At 41.4% G+C, this 17,516-nt stretch overlaps 1 protein-coding gene across 1 annotated transcript in view; it reads right to left on the bottom strand.

Moving 5' to 3' along the window:
- Nucleotides 1-17,516, bottom strand: part of RERG (RAS like estrogen regulated growth inhibitor) — a 152,250-nt gene that overhangs the window by 4,770 nt on the left and 129,964 nt on the right. Inside the window, exon 3 of the mRNA XM_042467167.1 lies at nucleotides 10,248-10,304. Within this exon, the coding sequence (XP_042323101.1) occupies nucleotides 10,248-10,304 (57 nt within the window). The remainder of the gene's footprint in view (nucleotides 1-10,247; nucleotides 10,305-17,516) is intronic.

Below are 17,516 nucleotides of genomic sequence, written 5' to 3'. Positions count from 1 at the left end.
GTTAATGAGGCTGAAATGAAGGCAGCAATAAGGATTTGGACTTGATCCGCCAGCTAACTACTTTGAGTACCTGAAGAATAAACACTTTGGATCTCTCTCTCTCTCTCTCTCTCTCTGTATTGTTCTAGAATAGACATTTATGAACTGATTTTGTTGAAATTTAATATTTAGTCTCATGTTGAGATATCCAACATTTTTGTGCAAGTTTTAGACCAATTGACAAACTTCCACTTCTTTTTTTAAACAGAAAATTCATGCATTGAATCTATATTGCATAGAATTTGGTACAAAGTTCAGAGATTCTCTATTTTAACATTTGTTTCATCAGAAGCATAAAGAAAATCATAAGGATCAACCCAGACAACGCTGAGGAAACTTCCTAAACTTCTGTTGCATTTTAAAAATATTTTATAAATAACTTTACCCTAAACAGAAGTAAGGTCTCAGTTTGCAGAAGTGAGAGCTGGCTGGACTAGGAAAACCGGCTCTACAAGCCATGGAGATGCTAGGAATAATCCATGCCTTAACCCTGAGGCTCAGCTTCTGTTAGTCAACCCAGAACCTCTTGGTCCAGGAAACTTGAGATTGGAGCCCTTTGGAACTCTTAGAGTCACCTTCTCTTGAGAAACAAGCCACCTTTACATCAAGACCCCCAGACTCCCCAGTTCGTCTTCTCTAGCACTGCTTAACACGGCAGTTGACTGAGAGGCAATGCAGTGCTAGGTTCAAAGCTAGAAGACTACCTCTTTAAGGTTTCCCACTTTCCAGAAATGGGGTAGAGCCCAATAAGGGTGGTCTGGGGAGAAATAAATAGTCTCAGCTAATCTCCAGGGTTTCTGGCAGTAATGTTTTTGCTTGGACCTCTCCAAGGGTCTGCAAGTCCTTTTTCACCTTGGAAATCAGTTCTGGCAATCCATAATTCATGCTTACTCAGTTTGAGATGTAGTTATTATTTCTGCTTTCTGGAAAAGTCGAAATCATGGTAGGGTTACAGAACGCGCTGGAGGCCCCGATCCGCCGCTTCCAGGCTGCGGGGAAGCAGCAAACGCCGCTTCCCCGCAGCCTGAAAAGGGGTGTCCTTGGGGCTTCAAGCCCCAAGGACACCAACCCCGTGGCGGCGGGGGGAGGGGGAGGAGAAAGGGGCCGCGTGGCCCCTTTCCTTGCTTCGCTGGCGCAGCCGTCTGAAGGGCTGCACCCAGCGAAGCAAAGCGGTTTGCCGCAAACCAGGAAGGAGTTTCCGAAATGGAGCTCCCGGTTCCTGGTTCGCGCTAAGGGCGCCCTAGGCGCCCTGGCACGGAGCAAGGACGTCATGTCCGCGCCGCCCCGTATAGAGGCGGCGCGGCCATGATGTCCTCATGGCGGCGGCCGTCTGGAACGGCTGCCATCATTTTTTACACGCAGAGCGTGTATTAGGGTTAGGGAGGTGCGGAAGCACCGCAACTCCCTAACCCTAGTACGCGTTCTGCGCGTACTTTCATGGCAGTGTGTAACCCGCCCATGAATGCAAACCCTTTTCTAAGTGAGCTCTTATTTGATGTTGACAAAACAGAGACAGAAGCTGGTCTCTCAGGTTCAGTTCCAGTTCTCTAGCCGTAGTATTTCACTTGCTCTAAAATCTTTGAATCAGAACAGTCCCCATGATCTACCAAGCTGATAGTGATGATAAAAGTCTTGAGTGCAGAGTATTTACTCTCTTGGGCCGGTACTCATAACAATGGCTGGTATTCAGTCTTGCAAGTCAAGAAACGTAACATAGAGTTATGGATCTGTAACTGCTCCGTGTTCAGAAAGACTATACTGCCTTACTATAAACCTACCTAAATGCTATCACAGCTAACTGGGAGAATTCTGGCATGTCAGGCCCAAACTAATAACTTTTTCAAATTTTCATGACAACCTATCCTATTACAAGGTTGTTTCAAGAATAAAGGGAAAGGAATAAGGGCCTTGTATGCTTCTTGGAGGAAAGGTTGGGTACAAATTTATTGTATAAAAATATTCTATATCAACTGCTTAGTTACAAATGTGTAGATAAGTACTGTCTCTTGGTCCAAACCCCTCCCAGCCCAACTTAAGAGCCAGCAGCTACATACATTGGATGAAGGAGGTGCATTCAGCTTCCTATCAAGGCACAAAGACAATGGCATTTCCACCCCATTCCCACCAGTAAGTGACACTGTGACAAAGACTTGCAACAGTCTTCTGGTTGTTGCAACCTCACTCACTGGTGGAAAGGGGCTGGAAATGTTATCTTCTTGTATCTTGATTGTCAGCCGAACAGATCCCCATCACTTGGTACATCTGCTGGCTGTACAGGTAGTTTTTTTCCTTTTTCTTTATGTGGGCTGGGTATCATGCCAATAGTGCCACAATTGTGAATACATAGTGTAATTGAATACAGAGCAGTTATGGACCTTCAGCTCTAGGTTACAAATCTGTAACTGTGATACAAAATGACAGCAGTTTGACAGGCCAGTCACTTTGGACATTCTCTCACTATTGTTATTCTGATGAGTGACATGGATTTGGCTGTCTCTTATATCATATTTTCTTCTCCAGCTGGCTCAAAAGCCAACATTGTGAGATATGTAAAACTCACGCTTGAAATATTTAGATCTGTGCCTGAGCTATTAATTTAGTTTCGCTCTGTCTACATGTAAAACAACAGTGAGGCAGGCTACAGAGTACTGACACAGCCATGCACTGTTCTTCCTACTCTCAAACTAATTTACTTCCAAATTGCCAGATATATGATATTCTTATAAAGGGAAAACAGCAAGAAGAAAAGGAGGGAGCAGATTGGGGGGGAAAGAAAGAAACTCTCCCCTGGGCTGATTTGTGCCATGCAGTTAATAAGTACGCTGGAAAACAAATGATTAGCAGTTCTTGCACGTAGAGATGCTGTATTTTTTCCCCAGAACCTGTGCCATCAATGGGTACAGCTCAGTGATGGCTTTGTATTGTGAGAGGCCCTCACCTCAATAACATTCCTTCTCAGAGACCCACATCTTGCCCCTCAAGCTGTTTTAGACTGCAGGTCCCATAATCCTTTCCCAATAGCCTGCATAACCTCCTCCTTAAGGTTCCAAAGAAAATCCAAGTCCAGTCTCCTGCTAGTATAGCAATCCACAACTAAAGCACTCCTGAGAGATGACCATCCAACTTCTGTTTTAAAACCTCCAAGAAAGGAGAGTTCATTGCCATCTGGTATGTATTTCAGACGAGCAGAAGAGAAAATAACTTGTTGCTGTGTGCATTCAAGTTGTTTCTGACTTGTGGCAGCCCTAAGGTGAACCTATCATGGGTTTTTTTTTTTTTTTGCAAGATCTGTTCAGAGGAGATCTGCCACTGCCTCCTTCTGAGGGTGAGAGTGTGGGGCTCGGGTGCTCAGAGTATGGTTTCCTTGGATAAGCAAGGATTTGCAACTGGTCTTTCAGAGTTGTAGTCCAATGCTCAAGCCACAACACCACACTTGCTCCCTTAGAGAAAATAATATCAAAGGAAATTCACTCTCCTTATATATATATACATACATACACACTCTTCATCTATATGTTTTATAGGAACTTCTCCGGGGTGCATTTACACTGTAAAAATAATGCAGTTTGACACCGTGCTTTAGCTTACTTCCTATGGAATCCTGCAATTTATAGTTTTACAAGGTCTTTACCCTTTCTACCAAAGAATACTGTGCCTCAGAAAACTACAAATCCCATGATTCTGTAGGATGGAGCCATAGTAGTTAAAGTGGATGTAAAACTGCATTATTTCTACAGTGTAAATGCACCCTACCTCAGTTTATTGTGGTGCATGCACTGCCTTATCTTATTCAGTGGCAATAGGGGGAAACAGAATACATGTGGGGGGGGACTACTTAATAGACTAAAATTTTCTTTCTAGCACAGGGAAGGCTGCAGGTGGTGTGTTTCTTTTAAAAGGCAAGCCCAGCTCACCAGCAATTCTCATTGGCTTCAGGCTCTCTTGCTTCATTCTGTTCTCTTCCTCTGGAATGCATGTTAGAATCTGGCTTCATAAACTTGGTTCTTAAAAAGCCCAAGGCCATGTTCATCTGCATCTATTCTGATACATAAGACAGAAAGCATCTGCCACCACTTCTTCAGGACCACTGTGAAAGCTGATTTCCACAATATGTATGTTACACAATTTCTTCTGCCAAAGGAGAGAAGGCTGGGGATAGAGTGGTAACAGAAGGTGTATTAAATTTGTATGAAGTTAAGTGACTAATATTCTCCCCTTTAGGCAACCGGATATAATATTTTGGGGAGGACGAACAGCTGTTAAGACAGCAGTGGAAATGATTGACTTGAGAATGATATTTACTTTTGAAAATTAAAATTTACTCCCCTCATCAATGCATGCAATTAATCAAAAGAGAGACTCACTATTTTTTATATGGAAAGTATTTAGCATCATCATGAGCCAGCAAGTTGTAGTGGCTTGAGCACTGGACTATGACTCTGAAGTCCAGGGTTCGAATCCCGGCTCAGCTATGGAAACTGACTGGGTGACCTTGCACAAGTCACACTCTCTCAGTCTCAGAAGATGGCAATGGTAAACCCCCTCTGAAGAAACTTGCCAAGAAAACCCTGTGATAGGTTTGCCTTAGGATTGCCATAAGTTGGAAATTACTTGAAGGCACACAACAACAATAACAAAAAACAACATAATGTCATCTTCCCCTGAGCAATGAATCCCACTTTCCTTAATTTCCTTTTCTTCATTACCTGAAACGAGTAAGCAATTTGCCATGGTAGTGAACCTGAACAGGCTGTTCCATTGTGACTAGTCGCCAACACTAGCTTTGTTTCCCATGAATCTGTCTGATCCCTTTTTAAAACTGTCCAAGTTGATGGTCATCACTATATCTTGCAATAGCAAATCCCATCTATGCACTAGGAGGGCAACAACACCCTCTTGCTTACTGTATGTTGTCTAGCAACTATCATTCAGAGGCCTACTGCCTAATACTGATGGCAACATATGACTAATATGTCTGGTGGTCATTAGTAGGTTTATCCTCCATGAATTTATATAACTTCCTTTTAAAGCCATCCAAGTTGCTGGTCATCATTAGTTCTTGTGGTAGGAAACACCATAGTTCAGCTAAGCTACCAGCTGAAATCAGTTCACCACTCAGCTTTAGTGGATGACACCATATTCTAGCAGTATGAGATGGAGAAATGAATTTTGTTGTGCACCTGCCACTTGCGTCCCCCATCCTATGATTAAAGCAACACAAGTTGGAAATGTTCTTCATAGGGAATCAATTCCAGCCTTCTGTTCTCCTTCATTCCCCCTTTCTGTGTCTTTTCCAGCTCTGCAATCTAAGGTGCGTTAAGAGATTCACTCCTGTTCATGGCCATTTTAAAATTTGTACTCAGTAAACAGAAGCAGCACTGCAGTTAACAGGTAAAAATTTGTAAGCTGAAGTAGCACTAAAGTTAACAGTTAATGACAATACTTTATATTTAATTATTGTCATAGTTAATTATTCTTTCATTGAATTTTACATTTTTTCAGGTATTCTACATCACTGAGAAAATTCAGGTTATGAGGCCTAAAATGCCATGCAATCAATATATCCTGATCCTTTTAAAAATCTTCCAGTTTTTCCCAGATAAAAACTCCAATGTGTGTCGTCAGGCAATACTGCAGTATGGTAAAGAAAAGACAGCAAAGGTTTTCCATGCTCCCCCCCGCCCCCTGTCCCTGCCCCCCCCCCCCACTGAGCTGAGTTAACCAAGTGCTGGCTACCTTTTCACTTTGAACTCAGTCTGCAGCAACTGAAGTAAGCTTAGGACAGGGCTAGGCAACCTTTTTGAGCTGGGGGCCGGGTTGCTGTCCCTCAGACAACTGGGGGGCTGAACTCAAAATGGCACCCAGAGCGGCGCGGAAGCTACGGTGGGGGCGGCAATCGGCGGCAGGACCGGGCTGAGGCTGGTCCCAAGGCCTCGCCGGGCTGGATCTGGCCCGCAGGCTGTAGGTTGCCGACCCCTGGCTTAGGACAAAGGGGGGAGGTGGGAGAAGGAGACATTTTAAAAGCAGCTGAAAAACTGGAATGAGAGAGGAATAACTGGGATTGTCCCTGACAAATCAGGAGAATTGGAGGGTATGAGGTTGTCTCTCTTAACTGTGTCAGAATTTGGCAATACTAACATAAATGTGCCTTGACTTTTTGACTTCAGAGCCACTATTGGAATGGGTTTTAGTAGCTAATTCTGTAGCGCTGTGATGCTCTGCATGCACAAGGTCCCAGGTTCAATGACATCTTAAGCAGGGTAAGAAATGAACCCTCTCAGAAATCTTGGTGATCATACACATTTAGTAAAAGCAATACTAAGTCTGAAGGTCTGAATCAGCTTAAGGCACCTTGCTTTGATCATAGTGGTTGGAAATATTACCTTTGGATTACAACTCTCAGGATGCCTGGACAGCGTAACTTTCTCAAATTTTGGACTTAATATAAAATACTTTTGATGCTTCCTTGAGGGAAAAAATATTCCAAGTGGGTCCATGTTTTGTAGTTACATGTGTCCAAATGGTTTTAGAAATCAAATGTGCTATGTTTTTTTAAAACGATATGCTTCCCTCTGCAGTGGTTTTAGAAAGAAATAAAATGTCCAAGGTATCTCTGCCAGTTAGAACCCAAACACATTTTAAAGACCTCAAGTAACATGTATTCTATCTTTTGTTGTTTACCATAATACTTTATAGCTGCTGTGTTACAAACCTATGACCACAAGGAAACATTTAAAAAGGAGAGGCAGTGGTGGTAAGAAAACTGTTAAAATGAATAGCTTTGTTTGCAAAAGAGATTTTTCCTTGCATTACAACTGGATTATTTTTAGTAAATTTGGCAGCCATCTGCAGGTTCGTTAAATTGTACTTGCTTTAAAGAATATGTGACTTCAGAGCTGCATGACAGAGTCAAAAGAAACTGCCAGAGAAAGCATGAGACAGATTTAGACTTTGCTTGATGCTCCACAGAACTATTTATTTTGAGGCAGACCACAGCCAGAGAGCCAGGTCTTTTGGGTTTCAGAGCAGCTTGGAGAATCTGAAACATCATGAAAAGGCAGGAGCAGTTCTCTAAAAGCCAAGATTCCTCCCAAGATTTCCCTCAACCCTTATTCTGCAATGCTTGATGAATTCATTTTGCATCACGCTCCAAATTCATGTCTAATTGCTTTGCTGGGGGTTGAGTCGGATCAAAGTTATATTGGCTAGTTTCTTGGCAGGCAAGAATTCTCTAACAGCATTGTCTTGGCTGATCTGCAGAATAATCTGAGTGGTTTTCATTACATTAAACTAAAGGGACCACAAGTGTGGTGACCCTTGGATGGGGATTGTATGGCCTGTATTCTTTATTTTTTGAGGAAGTACTAAAGTCCTGGGCCAAGCCAAGTCAAAATCTGTGTCAACAAAAGCTGAATTCTTCTATATTTACATTCAAATATATACACAGATGTGTGTACACAAACATGTACAGAAAGAACTAAAGAAAATGTCTTCCCAAATTCACCACTCCATAGGCAGTTGGTAACTTAGCATGGTGACATTTTTGGCAATTTTGGAGTGTTTGTATGTGGAAACTTATGTCACGGATAGCTTAAAACTCATGATCCTTTTAAACACAAAACCTCAAAAAAGAGGGTGCTCTTTGTGCAAGTTTATGAACTGTGGTGTTGGAGAGCCAGACTGGTGCTCTGGCTTGACAGTTCTATCAACTAGTCCCTTTTAGGCCAAGGAACATTTGGCTTGGCTAGAGTCTCAGAGGGGATGGCCAGTGGCCACCCACTTCCATTCACTGCACAGCTTGAAAATGGGACTGTAGGATTTCCAGGTCCCAGAGCCAGTCCTCAGGGCAAGGTTGAGAGTAGTGCTTTCATAGTGTGTGTGTGTGTGTGTGTGTGTGTGTGTATTATTCTTTGTTGGTCCTGCTATTGTTATCTGAATGGTGTATGCTGTGCAGTTCATTGAGAGCCAGCATAGGATAATGGTTTCAGTATTGGGCTAAGATTCTAGGAGACCTGGAGTCCAGATTCAACCATGCAAAACCACTGGGCAAATGTAGGGAAGTCATAGAATCATAGAGTTGGAAGAGACCACATCAGTCATTCAGTCCAAATCCCTGCCATGCTAGATGACACAATCAAAGCATTCCCTACAGAAGGACAACCAGCCTCTGTTTAAAAACTTCCAATGGAGAATCCATCACACTCATAGGCCTTATATTCCACTGTTGAACATCTCTCACCAACAGGACATTCTTCCTAATATTTATGTGGAATTTCTTTTCCTGTCATATGAGTCCATTGCTCTGTGTCCTAGTCTCTGGAGCAGCAGAAAAGAAGCTTGCTTCCTCCTCAATATAACAACAATACCCCTGTGCAACTGTGGTTGATGCTTGCTGTATTATGATGAACGGCATTACCAGGGGCTGCCTAATGTAACATCACCTTTATAACCTTACCATAGCCTCCCCCTTGCCATGACATCTCAAGAAATCTAAGTCTCAGGTTGTAGCCTAAAGCTGGAACATTTCTGACCTGACAACCTGACTGAAGTGGGTGACAGAGAAATAGTGATCTACACTCCTCTGCCCAGCAGCATTTCTGTCCTGACAGCTTTACAGCATAAGATGTCTATACATAAACAGCAGGGGGATGGAAAGAATATTTGAAAATCTTTGCAAATAGGTGAAAAAATGTGTTTCTCCAAGTGTTAAAAAACCCTAATCAGGGGCATCCTGGACTGATGAGAAATTTTACATTTTAAGACTTATTCTGAGAAAATTCTGCAATTTTTTTGTTTGTAGAGGATAGTTATTTTTTGCACAAAAGGTAATATTTCTGAACAAGGCACTATTTTCAGCCCCCCCCACACAAAAAAATACACAAATCCATGCAAATCTCACATAGAAAAGGCTCAAACTCAGAAAATGGCACAATTTTTGAAGACAATCTCCCAGCAAGAAGACAACTGCTAAAATTACTCATTGGTGGGAATTTCATCCCCAGTGCAATATTAGCATCAGCCTGGAATCCTCAGCCACAGAGATAATAGAAGATTTGTTCCAGTTATACCATTAATAATCAAGCCCCTGAAGATATCAAATACAAGCAATCATAGTCAGGGTAATGAGAGACCATCTGGCTTCATTTTGGTGCAGTGATGTCATCATATAGAAATATCTGATTGGCTGTCTAGCACTGTGATGGTATCAATTCCCTGTATGAAGCCATCATTGACTGGGGTCATTCCAGGAAAGAGAAGCACTCCTAAAAATATGGCTCTAAAACAGTTGCACTGGTGAGCAATAGAAGTTATGAGACATAAACAAACCCCTTTACAACAACAACCAAAAAAAGTAAAGAGGATAAAGGTGGACATTTCATGTCTCTGAAGTTTGCACCAACCCTATTTTTGTTAGATTGTTGGTTCATCTAACTTTGTATGATACTCATTCTGTAGGGCAGTGGATCTTGAGGTGCTCTGGATGGGTTGTTATCTGCGACCCCATAGGGTACTTGTGCCTTCATCCTGGCGGGGGGGAAGCTCTAACTAGAAGTAGCCCAGCCCTGTACATGCTGGCTGCCATGTCAGTGAGATGATATAACCAGTCCAGGTTTTAGTGCAAACTTCAAAAGGAGATATCCAAGATGTTTGACCTATTTTAGAGATAGGTTGTTGCATTTTGGTGGGTGCGTTTATAGACTTTACCAAAACTCAAAGTGAATTCACTGTCTCACTGCCACAGAAGTCACCATATAGCAACATTTTTGGACTACAAGAAACTCAACATAACCTTTTGGATTACAACTGCCAGAACTGAAGTTTTTGATGAATGCCTCTCAGAATCCCCCAACCAACATGTCCAGTGGTTTTGCTGGCTGGGAAAGTATGGGAATTGTAGTCCCCAAAAGGTAATTTTCCCAAGTTATGTTTTTGGTCCTCCAGAGTTTCTGGACTGCAGTTCCCTTCAGTTCTGGCCACTGTAGCCAATGATGAGGGGTGGTGGGCATTGCAATCCAAATTGCTAATACCCGTGTCCCTCAGAAATGAAGAAGCCAGAGAGTGAAAGTGGGGCTTCCTTCATGCAAAGTGTGTGTTGTACCATTGTGGTGACTCATTCTTACTATTGTTGACCCAACTCAGCACTAGAAACTGTCTTTCTAGCATGTCCCAACACATTCCATTTTTAGAGGCAACAGAACACAACTCACCAAGAGTAGGATCGTATTCCCATATGAACCGTTTGGTCAGAAAACGCACAACGAGAGCTATGAAAAACAAAGAAAAAAGTTCAGGTCAAATGAGTGGACATAACACCTAACTTGATTTAGAGGAGTCCTTTTGGCACATCTTCTAGTTATACTGTATTTCAGGCTGGGAACCTACTGTCACCTGGATGGTGGTGAACTGCAACTCCCATAATTTCCAGTACTGGCACTGATGAAAATTGGAGGCCAGTAACATCTGGAGGACTCCAGATTCCCAGTCTTGCTTTATGTGATGATACCATATTATAATAACAACAACAATACCAATGTCCTTCCCTACCTCACCTTATAAATCTTGTCCCATTTGCAAGACATGGTAAAGATAGTCATATTGTAGGGAGCATTATTCACACAGCCACAAATGGTTTGAATCTGGGGCTCTTAATCTGTAATCCAAGGGAGTCCGTGGATAGTTGAGGTGTATGCATGTGTGAACCAGACTCAAAAATGTCATTGATTTCTCTCCTGTTATATGGACATTTGTCTTCATGAATCTGGTATTACTATTCATGGGGGATTTTTCCCTTTATGACAAAGAAAGGTGTTAAGGTTTTGTTTGCCTCCCATGTGGTGACATGGACTTTTACAAGGTCAGGTAATGTACATTTGTCCTTATTGCTATGTTATAGGGAAGGGGTCCAGATTTCACAAATTTTTCAAAAGGACTGTGAATCCCAAGAGGTAACATGGCAATAAGGACAATTGTACATTACCTGACCTTGTAAAGGTGATTTGAATGGATTCCTCATTGAATTCAGCATATGCCAAAGCACTGTGTGATTGTTTTTCTGTATGTTCTGGTTCACAACTCAAGCTCTACAAAGTTTTCAAAACAGCAGTAAGGAACAGTTGAAATTCATGACATGCAAAGATGACAATCAGGAAATAGCTATCAACAAGTTTGTGTTCTGCCTAGATAACAAATGAAAGCATTGATTTCTGTTAACATAGCCATGCTTTCATTGCAAAATTAACACATTGTCTACACTCATACATTACATGAAGTACATATTTCTGCCTCTACAAAGAGCAGAAAACATGCAAGAAGAGCTGTGAAAAACATTCAGGTCAAATGAGCGGACATAACACCTCACTCCAAAAATCTTCTTTTTTGGCATCTTGTTCAGTCTATAAAAAAAGGAAAAGCTTTCCAAATTGCAAATAAGGGGCATATCTTACAATAAGGGACACCTGCTGGTCCTATAAGGGACAAGCTTTCAAACCTCAAATAAAGGACATTCACTATAATAAGGGACACCTGGCAACTCTAAGTCCTAATGAACTTTCTTTGCATAGCTCTTGAAATGCAAATCCAACATGGCACGCCTTGATTGTACAAAACAACAAGCAAACAAATCAAAAGTAAAATTAAAGACCACAGCATGCAAAACTGGAAATATTACTCTTAAATTAGAAAATTACACATTCAAAATAATTGCAGAGAAAAGGAAGTGGCTGAGAATACTCTCACCCTATAATCTCACAATATTTTATTACATTGCTACATTTAGATCACATTGTTCCTGGAAAGATCTCAAGGAAAAATATGTGTTCTCCCCCAAGTTGTTCTTATTATAAACATTTTGTGAGCTGTGGTTTAGTTAATGCTTGTAAAAAGCATTAACTTCTGCTACTTTTCTGCAGCACAAAATTCTGAGAGATGTACTCTGCCTTCCACAAGCTCCACCTTGGCAAGAGAAATGTATGTTGAATCAGAGTTGGAAGAGACCACAAGGGCCATCCAGTCCAACCCCGTGTCATGCAGGAAATCCAAATCAAAGCACAAATCACCTCTCCTGACCATTCCTTGCCATACTGCTTCCAAGTGTTCATTTTCAGCAACTTAATTGGGGTGTGGGGTTGTTGCTGCTGTTGCTATGGTTAAAATAACTATAATTCAGAGACCTTTGGTGATCTACTGCAAATCATCAGAGATCATCCAGGAAATCCCAATTTATCTTCTGCTGACCACCTTTGTAGAGTGTTAAAAATACCTATTCTAGTTTACCCCAACAAGGCTTACAACATAGGTGGGCAAAGTGTGACCCATGTTGAGCTGCATGTGGCCTTTAGGGCCATTTTTGTTGCCTATGGGATTAAAAAATCCAAAGGTTTTTTTTAAAAGAAAAATTTTAACCTCCAAATGCCTTATAAGAGGTATGTGAGTCATTTTTGCCATGTTTACCTCTCCTGGGACATTTTGGGACCAGGGGAGGCCTTAAAAAAGGGAAAAAAGAAATGAAGAGGGTGTGACCTTTGGTTATTTCTTGTTGCCAAAAAGGCCTCTCTTGGGCCTCAAATGTCCCACCACCACCACAGTAACAAATGCCCCAAATCCCCTAGAGAGCGTTTTAGGAAACTTTGGAAACATATTTTTGCAAGGTTGTGTGATATGAGTATGTGGCTCTACAAGGTTTCTAGGTGGAGGCTAATGCAACATCCTATCCTCCCACAGTTGTTCACCCCAGACTTTCAAGAATATATGGTGGCACTAGTAGCTAGTGCTACTGCTTTTACTATGATAACCATCACTATCTTTAAAACAAAAATGGGGAGAGGGTGGAGAAAGAGCAGTGTCTATCTGAACGCATTCAAAACAACAATAAACCTGACCCAGGTTCAAAGTCTGATTCTACACTACCATGTGCTCATTCTTTGCCAAAGACCTTGGCAGCCAATTCTTCAGGCTCCTATAACATTGCAGAGGTTCAGAGGTCTTGGCCATTATGAATGATTTCTCAATTGTTTACTAGTGTAGCGCATCAGGTGCTGAAGGAACAAGAAGTGCTTGCAGATTAAGTTTGACAGTTGTATGGCAGCAGCATGGGCCTGTAGTAAATGCAATTTGGAGCAGTACATTTCTTGGGCCGTGCCCTTGCCTGAATCATGTCTCATTCCATATTCAGACATTTCAAATAAAAATACAGACCACTTGCCTATGGCCCTTCACAGCAGGAGACACAAGCACTAACTTTGTCTGTCTCGATGGAATTTCATTCCTGCTTCAGGTCTCTTTTACCCTATGTGAAGGGTAGACACTAATTACTCAGCTATGGCTTACTCTTAATGGCCTAAACCCTATGATTCATTTTGTTTTATATTTTCATGCATTTATTTAATATACTTTTTTTCCCTTCCGGCATGGGACCTAAGGTGGTTTACAGTCTAAAAACTCATTAACAAAATGTTGATAAAAAACATTAAATAAGCAGTCATTAAAGCCACTACAGTTGTCCCTCTATATCCACAGATTCTTTAACCAGGGATTCAACTATCCACAGCTTGAAAATATTTTAAAAATATATAAATTCCAAAATGTAAATCTTGATTTTGCCATTTTATTTATGTGCCAACTTTATATTATGCAGTTGTTTTTAATGAGACTTGAGCATCCATGGATTTTGTTATCCACAGGGTGTGTGTTTGTGTCCTGGAACCAAATCCCAGTACAGTAGATACCAAGGGCCCACTGTATTTAAAACAGTTTAAAATATATTTAATTTATAATAAGGGTCCTGTCTGCACTGGAGCAGGGTAGCCTGGAATATCCTGGACCCAGAGCTGCCCTGCCCCTCTCCTGTTGCAAAGCCCTCCATTCTGATGCCAGGCAACTGTTCGCACATGTGTTCTCCTGAGTCACTCAGTGTGTCTATCACTGACATGGGTCATTTCACTCTGAGGTCTGAACGAGGCACCCAGTGACAGTCACATGGCTGGGCACCTCCTTCTGACCTGAGAGCGAGTGACTAGTAGCAGTGCACCAGTTGGCTCAGTGGGATGCATTTCAGTTTCCTGGCATTGCAACGGAGCACTCTGGATCTTCCTGGAATATCCAGAGCAAACAGCAACTTTTCAAAATCTGGGGTCAGAGGGGTAAAACCTGATACTGATCAGGTTGGCTGTTATCTGGTCTGTGGGTCATGTGTCATCTGGTCTCCCTGATGTGAAAATGGGGGGAGGCTGTAATATTTGGCCCATACAGATAGGGCCAAAAAAGATAAATAACATAGTATAGCAACTTGAGCATTGGACTGTAACGTAACCGGAATTTTGAATTTTGCCTGCAAACAGGCTGGTTACCAGTGAAACTGTGGTAGCAAGGGTATTATGTGTTCCCTGTTACACTGACTGAATCCATGGGATTTGGCTATGTGCTTGTCATTCAGCAATTGATTCAATGGGTCAACACTCACTGGAATGACCCAATAGGATTCAGGGCATTACATTGTTTTAAAGAGATGAAAGTTGCCTCCATCCATTGTGTTATTTTGTTGTTCCTTTGGATTGTTCTTTCCTGTGTTCCACTCTTCTTAAATTCAGGTTGAATTAGGAGACTCATTACTGCTGTTGTAGCTACTACAGTACATTGTTGAAAGGAACTGAGCTCTGATTTGCAGCCTGAGAAGTGTTATATTTACATCCTATCTATATCACAAGAACTCAGGGAGGTGACACAAACACAATTACAATTGAAAACAATCTAAATCTATAGAAATAATAATAATAAAAAACCCAAGTCTGCCGGTTTCCTGTTAGGTATTTACATCATTTTAAAACTGATCTGTAATCATGTAAAGTTGAATTGCAATGTTACAAAATGCTGTTATTCTAATTGCACATCAAGAAGGGGAGCAAAGACATAGCTGTGTCTCCAAGACCATAGAGCAAATGGAACCAATGGTGTGGTTGTTGCACCATGAGTCCTGTTGTGCCATGGACATTAGAGTGCTATGGAAACCAGTGTACAATCAGCACCAGAGCACTAAGGGACTCATTGCACAATGAGAATTCCCACTGCACAACAGGACACTATGCAGGACTCCCTAATACGCATCACTGCAATTCACACCTGATGTGTTGTGTGTCCTGTCAGGGATGTAGCTATGACATCATGAAGTAATAAAATGTAGCCACTGATGTGAGTTCTTGGCTGCTGCCTTAAAACATATTGAAGAATTTCAGCAATTTCAAATATATTAGAACAGCTGAAAACCATGTACAGTTTGGGCAATGCTGGACCCCAAAGGTTTTGATAAAAAGCCATGTACAGCAGTATTTGTACAGGGGTATTATAGGGACAAACACTTTTCCAAACACTAACATTGAACGGAGATTGGGAGCTGTCAGCCAGTGCAATTCCTGTAAAACCTGTCAGCACTCAAGCTGCTGTGTATTGTCCTAGCTGAAGCTTCCAAATCATTTTAGTTAAGGGCAACCACATATAGAATGAATTACGGTAGTCTTATAGGGAAGTTACTGATTCCTGAACTACCATTTTCATAAAAGGCTGTTGGGGCCTCTTTTTGACGGCTCATTTTTGGACATTCTGCTGTTTTCACAGATCTAAATTAAATCCATGTACTGTACTTTTGCTCCCAGTCTGTTCTTTTGACCACTCACTGTCTACTCAGCATATTGCTCTCTCTCTCTCTCTCTCTCTCTCTCTCTCTCTCTCTCTCAGTGGACTCAGCATCATCTAATGTTCAGCTTACTTTTGCAAGCTAACAAAAAATAATAATAATCTGGGTTTAACTTTTCTGCCAATTTCACTTTCTACCGGACCGCCAGTCCCTAAACTATCAGATTTTGTGGATTCCTATAACTGGAAAGCCATTAGAAGCTGGCCACCGGCATTCTCAACTATGGACACCATTTGTTCACAGTGACAAAGATGGATCCATAAGTGTTCCCAAGTTATGCACCTACGTCTTCAGGAGTCCTACCACATCTAGGGAAAGATTCTTATCTGCTCCCAGACCCACCATACCAGAAATCCTAGATCTTATTGAGATTCAGCTTCCATTTATTGGCTCTCATTCAACCCATTCCAGCATCCAGGCACTGATCCAGCACCTGCACAGCTTCAACCTATTTTGATGACAAGGAAAAGCAGAAATAAGCACCATCAGCATATTAATAGTGCCCAACCCCCACATTCTCAATGAGTTTATCCATTAGCTTCATGTATATGTTAAATAGTAACACAGTTGAATGGTGTGAGGTAGTTGAACTTTGTATGGCCTGTGGGAAAATTGGCACTACACTCGTTCCTCTACATTCGCTGGAGTTAGGGGCACAATACCCCTGTGAATGTGGGAAACCTGCAAATAACAAAAACACTGTTTTTACCTGAGTGAACACCTCTCTAGGAATCTCTAGGTCCTGCAGTGCAACTCTGTGGTCAACATCTGCCCGACATTGGCCATATTATTGCTCTGGAGGAGCTACAAATGCCTAGTGGAGCATTCTCTCTAGGAATCTCTAGGTCCTGCAGTGTGATTTTTGATTAAAGTTGACCATATAGTTGTGCTGGAGGACCTAGATAGTCCTAGAGAGCACTTATTGATAAAATCCATGAATAATCAAATCCGAAAAAGTCAAACTGGAAATGTGGAGGGATTAATATAATTTGGTCATGCTGCATGTTGGAATATGCCCCCTGAGATGCCTGAAGTACTGGAATCTTGCAATGAAAAAAGTTTCCTAAGATAAATATGGAAGAAAAAGAAGAGGAACATTCTGGTCTGCATTGGTAGGCTTGAAAAGAGTAGACCCACTGAATCAAAGGAATATACACATTCAATTATTGATTCAATAAGTCGTCTTTATTTGGTTGGGGCCAACCTATAGAATTCAGGCCATGATTTCCTGTTTGGCAATAAGAGGCAATTCATAGCTCCAAAACCTGGAAGAGTTTAGATGAATCAAATTTTGGAAGCATGCACACTATTTCTTTAAAATTAACTTTGTCCTCCCACTCCCTTCCACTAGTCCAAGACAAGATGCATGCAATATTTTACTTGAAGGAAGATTGACCTGAATCTTAACTAGATGTTGACCAGTGTTCACTGTTGTTTGTGTGTATGTGTGTATGCAGATTATTTTTTTCCCCTAAATGCACATTGGTTGTTTCTGGTTTTGGCTGGAATCAAAGATTGAACCATAGAACTCTATTAAATATGTTCTTTTCCTTGTTCTATAAACTGTCCATCCGTCAACAGGATGACCTGTTAAATCCTGGAAGAACATCTGCTTTCTTGAATGAGTTGAAAATCTGGAGAGGTTCAGGTAAACACTGTCTACATTTGAATTCAATTTTCAAACATCCTCCCTCAAAAGCATTCTGTGGTTTATGTGCAAGCATTTGATCTCCAGAGAGATAAAGCTTATGAAGGACAAAGTCTGAGATTAAGACTGAGTTACAGCTTTCAT

Source organism: Sceloporus undulatus, chromosome 5 (assembly GCF_019175285.1).
Source record: "Sceloporus undulatus isolate JIND9_A2432 ecotype Alabama chromosome 5, SceUnd_v1.1, whole genome shotgun sequence".
Lineage (NCBI taxonomy): Eukaryota > Metazoa > Chordata > Lepidosauria > Squamata > Phrynosomatidae > Sceloporus > Sceloporus undulatus.
The sequence above is the reverse complement of the archived record's forward strand: the minus strand, read 5'-3'. Positions and strand labels throughout refer to the sequence as shown.